This window comes from Calonectris borealis, chromosome 30, assembly GCF_964195595.1.
Source record: "Calonectris borealis chromosome 30, bCalBor7.hap1.2, whole genome shotgun sequence".
NCBI lineage: Eukaryota > Metazoa > Chordata > Aves > Procellariiformes > Procellariidae > Calonectris > Calonectris borealis.
The window spans coordinates 1,457,949-1,470,624 of NC_134341.1; the positions used below are offsets into that span (position 1 = coordinate 1,457,949).

Here is a 12,676-nt window from a genome sequence, read left to right on the forward strand (position 1 = left end):
CGGGATCTCAGTGGGTGGCAGGTGCTCTTCCAGCCCGGGGAACCCACCCGGTGCTGGCTGGGGGTTTGCACACCCACATCAGGCTGCAGAGGACAGCTCAAGGAGCCCTGTTTTGGCCTAAGCACCCGAATCCTGGTTTTGCCCAGAAGTGCAGGCTCCCCAGGCTGGTCCGAGTGCTTGAACCCCCAGGCTGGTCCTAAGTGTTTGAACCGAGGCTGGTCCTGAGTGTTTGAACCAGGCTGGTCCTGAGTGCTTGAACCCAGGCTGGTCCTGAGTGTTTGAACCAGGCTGGTCCTAAGTGTTTGAACCCAGGCTGGTCCTGAGTGCTTGAACCCAGGCTGGTCCTGAGTGTTTGAACCCCCAGGCTGGTCCTGAGTGTTTGAACCCAGGCTGGTCCTGAGTGCTTGAACCCCCAGGCTGGTCCTGAGTGCTTGAACCCAGGCTGGTCCTGAGTGTTTGAACCCCCAGGCTGGTCCTGAGTGCTTGAACCCAGGCTGGTCCGAAGTGTTTGTTTGAACCCAGGCTGGTCCGAAGTGTTCGACCCCCAGGCTGGTCCCAAGTGTTTGAACCCCGGCTGGTCCCGGGTGCACGCACCCCCGTCGCCCCACGCGTGCACCCCGCTGCCCAGCCGCACGGACCCGCTCCGGCCCCGGTTGGCCCCGGGGGGCGATGCCGGCGGCGGGCGCGGTTCGGCCCGGCCCAGCCCGGGGGGCGGCGGCGGCGCCATTGGCCGCGGCCGCGGGGCGGCGCCGCCCGCAGACAACGCGCCGTGGGCCGGGCCGGGCCGGGCCGCTCCTCCCCGCCCGGTTCCGGTGCGGCGGCGGCGGCGGCGCAGGTGGAGCCGAGCCGCCCGCGGAGCCCCGCGCCCGCCGCCCAGCCCATGGCGCCCCGCGCCCCGCCGCCCGGCGCGGCCCGGCCGGGGGCCGCCCCCCGCTCCGCCGCCGCCTGAGCCCGCGGACGCACCGGCCTCGCCTTTGTCCCCGCCTGGCCCCGCCGCCGGCCTCAGCCCGGCCCCCGCCCGAGGTAGGCACCGGAGCGGCGGCGGCGGGGACGCTTCCACCGCGGCCTGGGGCGGGCGCGGGTCTGTCACCCCCGGCGGGGTTAGAGGCCTCCCCCGGGCCGGGCCCCCCCATCCCCGGGGGCCGTTAGAGGCCTCCCCCGGGCCGGGCCCCCCCATCCCCGGGGGCGGTTAGAGGCTTCCTCCGGGCCGGGCCCCCTCATCCCCGGGAGCGGTTAGAGGCCTCCCCCGGGCCGGGCCCCCCATCCCCGGGGGGGTTAGAGGCCTCCCCCGGGCCGAACCCCCCCTTCCCCATGCAGGGGGCCCCTGGGCCAGGCCTGGCCCCATTTCCCCCCCACTCCCAGGGGGGAGATGCCTCCCCCCGGGGCAGCCCCGGCCAAGCCCCCTGAAGGGCTCTGCTCGCCCCCCTCCCCAGGCCTTGCACCCCCTGCTCCCCAAAGCCCCCCGGGGCTGGCAGGCTCCTGCGAAGGGGTGCCCTGAAGCCCGGCCTCCCCCCGTTGCAGCGGGATCCACGAGCCCCCTCCGCAGCAGGGGGCCCGCTGGTCTGGATTCGGGGCGGGGGGGTTCACTCCCAGGGGCGCTGGAGCCCTGCGGCGCCTGCCTCGGGGTGCACAGCCGCCAGCCAGGGCTGGGCTGGGGGTGCTGGTGCACCCCATATCGATGGAGGGTCGCTGGCAGCGCTTTCACCCCGGGTGTTGGCGTACGTGGCGTGCCAGGCTCCGGGCAAGGGAGCATCCCAGGGCCCGGCACACAGATGGCCCCGGCCGCGGCGGAGAGCCTGGGCTGGTGCTGGTGCCTGGGGAAGCATCAGGTGACGGTGGCTTCGAGAGCAGCTGATCCACCCCGAGAGGAGACGATGTCCCGTGCGTGTGGCTGTGGGTGTAAGCCCAGACAAGCCGCTGGAGCTGAGGGGGAGACTTCGGGCTCAGGAGTCGAATGAGGTCTGCAGACCTGTGGCCGCCTTCGAGGGCGGGTGTTTAGATACGGTAAACCCGAGCCTGTTGCTTGCTGGAAGGTTTTTGTTCTAATCCTGTCGTTTTTCCTGTCTGAAGGCCAGCTGGCGCTTGCAGGAAGCGAGGCTTTAAGGGCAGAGGAGCGACGGCACTAACAGCTCTGCTGGGTTGCATCCTTCTGGGGTGTATTTACTGACACGGCATCTCTCTTTCTCGCTAAATACCTCGTTGAGAAAGGATGTGAGCAGCTGCGCTGGGAAAAGAGCTGTCGATATCCCGAGCAGCCCGGATCTGTCTGGAGACTGAGCACATGAGCCAATGCAGCCCACAGATCTGTGAGTCGTCCAAGATTTGCCCTTTGCTGGCAATCTCCGGGCTCCCGAAAAGCAGATCTTCCCACACCTTTTTCCATGGTAAAGGTATTATCCAGGGTTTGGGCATGTTACGAGGCTCTGCTGAGTAATGGGACGTCGGGAGGCTCCTGCAGAGGCGGTGTTGAGATGTGCGCCCGGGCTGGACTTGGCTCGGTGGCGGGTGTGCAGGAGAGACGAGGTGTCGCGTGTCGTGGGAGAGGAAGGGAAGCGAATGGCCCGAGGATTTGGGCTGTGCAGTAGTTTTTGCCCAACTGGGTGATCTGTAAGTGGTTTCTGCCCTGTGTTTGTTCTAGCAGACGGTCAAAGCAGCACGCTCTGGGAGGATAGGGAGAGTGGGCCCCGCTCTCTGAGGGTCCGGATGCAATACCTCTGACCAGATGTTTGCAGAGCGTTTGCAGCCTGGAAATCGCAGCCTTTCTCAGGAGATCTCCAGCGCTTCCTGGTTTGCAGCGAGGATCGGAGGATTTCAGCACTTCCTACTCGGCTGCCTGATGTGAGCAGGAAGTGGGAGCATGAAAATGGCAGCAAAAGTGCTTGCAGCGAGGCTGGGAGCTGAGGAGGCGTAAGCGCGTGGGATGGCGAGGAGGTTAGACCTGTCCTGAACAGGGTCCTAAACCTTTTGGACGTGTCATTTGGGAATGGACAAGTCACAATGCTCGGGACCGTCTTTGCAGGCACGTATCTTGTCCTGGGACAGCAGGAAGACGGAGGTGCTGCGCGAGTGCATGTGAGTGTGTCTTTTCCTGTAGTTTAATAAACAGCTTTGTCGCATCCTGCTGGGGCTCGGATGGGAACCTCCCCAGGGCAGGGAGCGGCTTGTGCTTTGGGTTTGTGGGCTGCTTTGGGACAGCTAAGTGTTGTCCAGTGCAGTTCTGGTCTGGTAGAGGCGTTTCAATGCGACACAGTGTTATATCTGGACTAGCAAAGTGATAAACCTCGTGTCCTCCTGAGATTGTGGGTCTGGATTTGTGTTGTGCTTCTGGCAGAGATGGGGAATTCAGGCCTGCGGTGGCCGGAGCACGCGTGTCACGACTCTGGCCCTGGTTTCTGTGTTCACACTTCACTGGGCTGGGGATTGGAGTAAAGACCCAGGTTATGCCTGGTGTTGGGAAGGGAGGCTGGTTGCTTAAAGTCTTTTGAGGCACGTAGCTCTAGGAATGTGGGTGGCCGCACCGATGGCTTTGGGATACGTGGCTTAAGCCAAACGGTTCTCCCAACATGGGGCGCTGGGATAGGAACAACTCTTGGGAAACTGAAAGCCAGTGCTGCAAAACCCTAACTGTTTAGAAACAGTTGAAAGAAAAAATGAGGTTTGAAAATGTCAGTAGTAAGGAGACGTTGTGTATTTGGAGTCTGTGGCTCAGATTTTCAGGCTTTTTCCTGTTCAAATAGCGGGATGCAATGGTATACGTGCTTTTTAAGAGAGTCTGGGAGATCCTGCAATCATGTATTTAACAGCTGGGACCTTGGGGAGGGGAAAAAACAAATAAGTGTGTTGGCAGTGCTCCGAAACAAGGCAGCTCCTTCTGCCCCGCTGCCTGACTCTCGCAGGGGAGGTGTGCGAATCTGCTCTTCCATCTCTGGTTCAGACATCCAGCCCTTAGTTTTTCTGATCTGATTTATTACCTTTTGATCTCCATCCAGCCCCGTAGCTGCTCTCTGCTGCAGAGGGACGGGACAGCGCAGGATGGGTAGGTGAGTCAGTCCTGCGAGCTGCTGAGTCCTTCCCGGTGTCTGTGTCTCACTACCTTGCTATGCTCCCTGAAGGCAGGAATGCATCCTTCCCTGGTTCAGGCTTTGCCGGCTTCCTGTTAACAGCTTCTTTGCTGATTTTTGTGTCGTTGGTAAAATGGGGGAGATGACAGACAGCCAGAGAAGCGTGTCCTGGCCTTGCTGAGTTTGAACAGTCCGGTTGCAGTTGGGTGGGCTTGTGTCAGACTTGAGCAGCCCTCTGTGACTGAGGCTTTGAGAGCCCCGCGCCGTTCAGCTCCCGGCTGGCACGGCTGGTCTCTCGTCTGCCGCTCTGAGGGCGAGACTGCCCTAAAAATACTGCAGAAACCCCTGCCGCCTGCAGCCTCGCTGAGTGGCTGTAACGTTTTCCTGCCTTTGTTGGTGCCTTAACGTATGTGGTCTGTTTCTGGCCGCCCCGCTCCCACCTCTTTGGACGCATACGGGCAGCTCTGCTGAATTGCCTTCCCTTGAAGAGCGGGGCTGAGCCTGACGTGTGTTGGGGACAATTTTGTCACTCAAAGAAGGTCTGAGTTGGTACATTTGGTGTGCAATGTGATGGTGTCGTGAAGCTTTACCCCCAATGTACTGGGGATGTACAGTGTTCAGGAGGCGTGCAGGGGCTGGTGGGGTGCGGTGTGAGTTGCTAGTGCTGCTAAAGTTGACTTTTTAGCAGAAAAGCTTGCGTCTTGTTAAACCAAGCTGAGGAAGTTTAGGAGAGCAGTGCTGTCCTGCAGAATGTATGCAAAGGATTTGTTTTCTTTCTCTGCCTTGGAGAGCTCCGTCTTCCCTTGAAACTGTCTTCTAGATGCAGCAGCAGTTGCTAACACTGAATGAATGCGTGCTGAATTTAGGCAGCTCTGAGGCTGCTGTATGTTGTGCAGGATGCCATCGTTTGGGTTTGAGTTTAGCCAGAGCAAGCGAAGCTGGTATGCTTGGGTGGCGTTGTCCCAGTTGTCAAACTATAAATAGCAAACGGAGCCCAAGTGCTTGTTGAACTGACTTTGGAAATTTCCCAGACTCACCTTGGAGGAGGAATTCGTGCCAAGGCACATCAGCCCTTGGCAGAGTGGGCCTGAAGGCGGCGAACACTCAGCATGATGCAGAAGTACCCGTAAGCGAGTCGATGAGGTGGCAGAGTTGGTATGAGCGCCGTATGTCCGTGTCGCTGCGGGCCCTGTTGGGCAATATCTGAGGATGCTGAGGAAAGAGCCTTGAGTCAGTGCTATGCTGTCACCCAGAGAGGTCTTCAGCAGGGAGGGAATGTCCTAAGTGCGGATCTCCCCGGAGGTCCTGACCCCAAGGAGGGGCTGGAGCGAGATAGCGGCTATCTGTTACACTTCAACGCCTTAGCACATCCATCGCCTGTATCTGTTCGTCTCCCCTCATCCTAGAAGTTCAGTCCGTCCACATTCAAGGCTAAGTGTGGTGGATGGTGCTCTCTGTTGTCAATGCCAGAATTGTGAAGGTGTCTCTAAGGATGGAGTCTCCCTCGGTGGCTGGCTGGCTTGCTTTTTGCGTCTCAGCACAGTAACAAACCACGCCGCTCACTCGCAGGCATGAGGCTTCATCCCGTGACGTGTTTGTATCCAGGAGTAGGAACGCATGCCAGCAGGAGAATTAGCTCTTCCACGGGGTTGCATTGCACAGTTGGATCAAAATACTGCTCACATCGTGCGAAACAAACACTGCTGCTGGTCTGGCACGCAGTCACGCTCGCCGGCGTGTGCTTCAGGGGGACGGCGGCTCTGCGTCGGAAAGGTGGGTGCTAAAGGTAGGGAACAGGAGGAGGGAGATACTCTCAGTTTCCAGCTCTTTCCCCAACTACTGTACCTCACGCTGGCCTCCAGAGGAGACTCGTTTCTCTTGATGGAGAAATTTTTTACATGTGCAGGGTGTCCCCGTCAGCGGTGCCTGCCTGGAGCATCCTCCCAGCATTTACTGGCGAGTGAGACAGGAGTGGGAATTGCTGCTGGCCGTGCGTGGCTCCTAGCTTTTGGCACTGTTAGCTGATTGCTCTTCTGGGCTGTTTGTGCATCCCAGTGTGTAACTTAGGATCAAAAAAGGTCTACTGGTTTACTGTAGCTATCCTAAAGTAATACCTCAGAACCAAGACCCAAACCTTTGCTTATTTTAGAAATGACTCAACTGATGTTATAAGGCGTGAAATAAGCAGGTAGGGCTTCCCGGTGCATTTGGGCTTCTTGACAAGATTGCTCTCGCCTGTACTGGTTCATTGGATCACGTTAGGTGATCCTGGACTTTTCGTCCATCTGCTCTCCCATCTTCCTCTCCTACTTTGCCTCTTTTATTCCCTTTCTCCACCTTCCCTTTTACTCGAGTACGCCCAGTTCTCCCGCAACTCCCCCTCTGCGAGGAGCGTGGTAGGCGTTTATAGAAATAAAATAGGAAGGTGCCCTGATCTGGTTTGTGTTCCAGTTGGAGCTGGAAGGATATCAGCCTGTCACTTGGGTCCTCTCCTTCTCCGGAAGAGAGCAGCGTGTCCACGGAGCCTCTGGAGCATCCTGCGGTCCTGCAAGTGCCTCGGAGTTCAGCTCCGCGGCGGGTGGGAGCAGGGCACCGGGGCAGCCGCTGGGGAGGAGTGGACTGCCTGATGCTGCAGGACGGAGTCGGGACTGGTGCTGGGAGCGGTTCACTGGGGGATGTTGTTGAGCCTTCACGGAAGTAGAATCTCTTAAGCAAGGGAGGGGAAAACAGTGTTGATGCTGAGGCTGCTTTTTGAAAAGCCGCTGTTGCGTAAGAGCAAAGCCTTGGGCAGCACAGAAAATGTGGAGAACGTCACTTCCTAACGATGGCTCAAGACAAAGTGAGGATTGCTCTCTGAATTTCTTCCTTTATGCGTATCCTAAACTTCAAGGCTTATGTAAATTCTCCAGGTTTGCTCACGGCTTGATGCACTTACATTGCAGAGGATATGTTTCCATACAGAGCCTCGGGGTGCAACTAACAAGTGAAAATAGTCTCTTCTGTTCCTGCCATAGACTCTTTTCTTCATCTAGCTGCCTTCAGCAACACTTAAGAGGCCAGTGAAAGCGCCTGCTTTCCAGTATTATTTTCTAGTGGCTGTAGGGTGGGAATATTCACAGCAGAGAGGCTGTCTCCGAGGTGGGGGTGTGTCCCTGCTCCCTCCCTCCCCTCGACAGCCCAGAGCAGAGGAGAAGCACCGTTCTCCCACTTCCTTTGCCTTGCTCAGACACAAGTTTTGCCATATCCTTTCTGCCCCCCGTGTGGGCTCACCCTTGGTCCTCTGGCCTCGCTGTCCTTGTCCCAGGGCTGAGGCAGGCACTGGCACATGGCTCCTTGCTGACCCAGGGATGTCGAGGATGGAGGGTTGACTGTTCCTGCAGACGCTACAGAGCACCTGGATGCAGGAACCTCTGCCTGTCTTGGGGCTCATCTCCTGGCTTCTGCTGAGCTCAGGATCACGCCTGCCTCCTCCTTTTCCTTCTCCCAAGACTGCACCAATTCCTCGCTGCAGCGGCAGAGGGGTCCCCAAGTGAGGGTGTGGAGGTGCTGGTGGGCAGACGTGCAGTATGGTCCATATGCCTTGAGAACTGCTGCCACAGAGGCCAAGCCTAAGAGTGGGTGCAGTTCTCCACGCCTTGGGGATGCATCGAAGCCTGACGAAACTACCGGGCGCTCCTCGTGTGCCTGTGGTCAGCCCCCTTCGTGGCCTTGCTGCTCCCCTCTGCGCTGGGACTGAGACAGCCGGATCCTCCCTGCCCGGGTTGGTGGCACTTCTATCCCCACAGCACAGCTGCAGAACAGAGCTGCCACCAGCCAGTGGCAGCGTCCCAGAAGAGGGGTTCCCCACGCTGGGGAACAGTCCCTGCCGCAGTGCCAGGGTGGCTGGGTTTTGTCTGGGTCCCTGCAGCCACGTGGCTGTCACCTGCTGGCATGGGGCGGGCAGAGAGGGCAGCAGCGCTGGCTCACGCCACTGTAATAATTGAACTGCAGCGTTAAGCAAATCTGCTGGTGATCTTTATTCAGAGTGCTCAGCCTCTTTGAAACAGTGGTTTAATACAGGCGGTCTGACAGAGGCCTTAATAAGCAGTTGCTGTCTGGATGGCGGCTGGAATTGGAGGTGCCGTGTTCCCTCGGATGCCCCGTGTAAGTTTTGGAGGATGTTTTTATAACAGACTAAGCTGGTGGGTTTGGGGAATTCAGTTATGTAGCACTGTAAACTGTCAGTCCCTGCTTATGACTTACTCCTGTCCAAAAAACAGTAGAAAATATATTTTTAGGTTTTGAGTAAGCTGGCAGAGTATACTGGCATCACGAGTATTCAAATGCACATGCTGACGAGGTGGATGCGCTATGAACTAGCAGAGAGCTGCTGCAGGGACCAGTTTCAGGTGGCGAGTTTAATTTCCAGAAACCGTAGCTTGTATGTTTGTTTTCCCAGTATCTAAGGGTTGAAATCAAATACGCTCCGAGTTTTGCCATTTAAATTTCCCTACATTAATCTTAATGTTGGTTGCTAACCGAGACCAGATCTTTCCTAAACACATCCAGCGACTGGGCACGATCGCAACCCTTTCTTCTAAGGGTGTGCTACGCTGAAGAGTTGCAAGGGTCTGCTTGAGGTTAGAAAGCAAAGACAAGGTTTGGGGTTTGTGGGTGCTCTGTCTGATCGCTTTGGTCGTGTCGGCTCCCTTTGAGGCTCGGCTTGGCCGCGTGTCAGTGCTTGGTCGCAGCAGGATTTCTGGCAGCCCTGCTCCCCGAAGGTGCCTGGGCAGGCTGAACCTGTGGCAACACGCGCTGCTCGACGTGGGCTGCGCGGCGGAGGTGCGGGCAGCACGGGAGGCGGTTTGCTGGGGTTTTGCCGGATCCCGGGCAGGGAGGAGCAATGGCCACACCGGGCTGGTGCCCACTGGGGTCCAGCTGTGCAGTTCTTGGTGGGCTCAGCCGGTCCTGGGGATGCTCAGGGCACCGCGGGGCTGGTGCTGTGCCAGAGGACGACCCGCTTGGTACCATGCTGCTGCAAACACAGAGACTGTGTCTTGGATTTTGAGGAATGAGCTGGCACGGTGGTGTGGAGATGGCCGTGGGGATTCGTCACAGCGTTTACTTTGCCTCAAAAGCATGCGCGATGGCTCTACCTTCTGTTACCCAAATCTTTCTTGGTGAGGTGAGAGTTGTTGTGCAGAGTTTCCTCTTTATATCCTCTTATGTCACGCTGCCCCGCCGGCTGAGTGCGCTCAAAATAGCTGCCAATCCCAGTAGGTTTCACTTCAAGGTCTCTATTCTTAGCTTGCTGGTTAGCTGAGCAAGCCGCGTTACTCAGTAGTCATGAGTTCAAGGACCGTAGGGTAAAGACGAGCAAACTTATGCCATGCAGGAGTTTTGTTTGCATTGCATGGCAGCTTTGAAGGGATGGCTTGGGCACAGCCCTACCCAGCAGCCTCAGACTTGCGTGCTCAAAACAAGAGCCACATGTATGTGAATATGAAATAAGAGTTGCCGGAGCGGGTACGCGCTCCGGAGGAGGCAGACGGCTCGGGAGACGGGATGACTCAGTATAGCAGAGTCTGTTAAGTGGCCCATTGCATCTGACCCATCTACGAGCAGCCTTATCAGATGCGTCTTACTGCTGCACTGATGACCAGATACGTGCGTGGCAGGAGTGAAGCAGAAGTGAATGTGGGATGCGGAGCGGTGGCTTCCCGGGAGTGGAACTCGCTGGATGTTCTCAGAGTGTTGCACCACGGCTGAAGATATCTGCTGCGCTGGTGATGTTCAGCCCGTCCTGTAAGTGCCTTTCCCATCCCTGGGGGATTTTTTCCTTCCTTGCACGGCTGTGAATCCCGACTAGTCGGGTGGTCTGGCTAAAGGTGCACACAGGAGCATCCTTCTGTACGGCACATGGAGAACGGTTCACACATGGGCCTGGACTGAAGCTCTAATCTGCGTCTGGTGGACACAGCCACCACGGGGGCAGGTTAAGGGCTTTGTGGTTTTGATCGCCCGTACGCAGGGTCCCAGCTCTGTAGCCCTGGGAGAGGAGCAGACAGCATCAGTCCCAGTTGTACCAGCAAACACAGGACAGGCTCATCTCTTATCTGCTCAGCCATTTCTGGCTGTTTCATTGGGAACTCACCATTTACCCACCAGCTTTTGCTCAGATCTGATGAAGGTGCTGCCTGGATGGATGCAGAGGGACCCCTCGCTAGTCCTTCAGCAGGACTTAGCTGTTTTTGAGAGTGCGTTTGGGGAGAGATCTTGTTTTCCAGACTTCATTTAAATTCCTTTAACTTTTTCAAACTGTTGTTGAAGCTGTCTGATGCCAGCTCTGCTGGTCCTGGACGGATTTCCACGCAGGAGTGGGTCAGGCACAGCGTGCTGTGGTTAGGGCATGGGCAGGAGCAGCATCCTGCATCTGAGGCATTTATGGCACAGGAGAAACGAGCCCGTCCTGGGCGCGAAAGGTGCCGGCTGTGGCTTTTGCTGTGTGCTGCGAGGGGGTTGAGGCTCTACGTGGGGTTGCTGGGGAGCGAGTGTTGTGTACCGAGTTCGCATCCTGCCTACGCTGCGGGTAACGGTCACGTGCAGACGAGGCCTTTGTCCTGTGCCTGACTGCTTTTTTTAAAACTTATTTTTAGGTGCTCTCTGGCTTCCTCTTTCTCCTGCGCTGCACTGCGCTCCCTCTTTCTAACTCCCTCTTCTAGGATTGCTTTTTGAACAATCAGTTCCTCCTTAAACCCATTTTTGCAGGCCTTTGTCTGCGCTTGGGAGCTGGCCCAGTTTAGCATTAGCAGCTGCTGGCTCCTTCTGGGTAAGCAAGAACAAATAAAGGTTTACACTGAATGAATCATTTGAGCCTTATCTGTCTTTCAAATTCGGGACAGCTGTACAACTGCTGTGCGGAGTCTGCCTGGAGGGCACAGAGGCTCCTCGCGAAGAACTTCTCCTGCCAATGGCCAGGGCTTAATGGGTTTGTGCTGCCGATCCGTGCGCTGCCTGGGTGAATTCTGTGTGCCTCTCCGAGCTCTATCCCGCGCTCGGTTACGAAGCAGAACTCGGGAATAACTCCCTTTCCTCGAAGACTTGCTCCACGCCGGCTTTGCTATAGGCTCCTGCGGAAATTCAGCCTTCGGGATGCTTTGAGTGGTTTGAGCACTGTGTGGAATTGCGGATGCTGGCTGCAGAGCATCGTGGTGGGACCCGCGTAGCTTTGAAGGCCGCCGGTGCGTGGTTCGTGGGGAGTGAGCTGTTGGCATCCCCTTGGGCTCTCCACTTAAGCAAAGGGACACGGCGGAGTGTCAACACTGCAGGAACCGTGGTGTGGCTTTGCTGGTTTAAGAGGCAGGATTTGTAGATAAGTAGTCGGTTTAATAACAGAAATGTGGGAGAAGGGAGGGGAGCAGCAGATAAACCTTGGGCTCGTGCCTGAAAGGTTTTAATCTGACATTAAGGTAGGGAGTTGCACCAGAGCTAATATTTTGCTGAGATGAACAGGACAGTTTTTTCTCCCCTTCCCTCCTCCTCCTGCTGTCCTGTTCTGGCACTCTAGATTAGACTTGGTTTATCCCATTTCTATGCAGAGAGGCACCCTGACTAACGGTAATGGTCTCACCAGCAGATCTGGCGTTGCTTAGTGGTTTGGAGGAAGTGCCGGCGCATGGCGAGGCTCGCCCGCCCTCCTGCAGCCTAGTCCTTCTCCCAGCTCGTGTCCTTCGGTCGTCAGAGCTCATCAGAAGAAGAAGAAGAAGCAGCAGGCTTAGACACGTGACTCAGTGGTGGCAAAGTCCTTGTAGCTTCTTGCAATTTCCCTTTTTTTTTTTTTTTTAAAATTCTTCAGAGAGTATGTGCTGCAGAGCCTGCCCATCTCTCTGCACCCTCCGCAGAGGCTGCAGGGAGGTTTGGCTCTGCGGCTGGATAAACCATTTGCCTGTTGCGATGCTGGGAGCCACCGTGCTCTTGCAAACTGGAGGCTTTAGTGGAGCTTCCTTCACGCGTTTGTAACCTGCCTCCCCAGTTTGTCTCATCCCGCGCCCAAAGCCGTGTATTGACACCGAGAGAGGGACGTGGTGGCTTGGTGGCTTCGGTCCTGCAAGGCATTGAGGACACGTTGGCGAGATAGAAGTCCATCCTTCCCAGTGGGCCAGGCCTTGGAAGGTGAAGATGGCTCTGCCCTTTGCTTGGTAGCAGTCGCAAACCTCGCTGTTGACTCGATAAGAATTAGCAGATCAAAGCAGACCTTGGCTCCTGAGTGCAAGGGCTCTTGGCACTCAGACTCCTCCATAGAAGATCTGCAGGCTGTCCCAGCTGCTCAGAGCTGGGCTTGTAGCCCCAGCGGAGCGTGTTGAGGTGTGCAGAGGATCGCGGGTTGTCAGCAAGGTCTTCTCCTGCCTTGGTGGTGAATTCCCTATGGCTCCCTGGAGCTGGGCTGGCTCTGAAGCAGCGATGGCCAAGGCTCTTGGGATGCTTGGAAGGTGATTTTAGGACTAAGGTAAGGTCCTGGGTGAGGAACCAAATGTGCTCATAACAGTGGTGGCAGAATAAGGTTGCATCATGGCAGAAGCTGTTTCCGTAGTTCCATGTGAGCTCTTTCCTGCAAACCCCAATGGATAAACTGCATC

At 56.9% G+C, this 12,676-nt stretch overlaps 1 protein-coding gene across 3 annotated transcripts in view; it reads left to right on the forward strand.

The window, feature by feature from the left end:
- The first annotated feature begins 965 nt into the window (after positions 1 to 965).
- The window catches only part of HDAC7 (histone deacetylase 7), a 55,619-nt gene continuing 43,908 nt past the window's right edge, over positions 966 to 12,676 (forward strand). For 2 of the 3 annotated variants that reach the window (XM_075133973.1, XM_075133976.1), the window contains exon 1: positions 9,301 to 9,845. In XM_075133973.1, the coding sequence (XP_074990074.1) occupies positions 9,743 to 9,845 (103 nt within the window). In that variant the 5' untranslated portion in view covers positions 9,301 to 9,742. Of the gene's footprint in view, positions 1,024 to 9,300; positions 9,846 to 12,676 lie in introns of those variants that run through there. The other variant, XM_075133977.1, reaches the window with a different exon arrangement.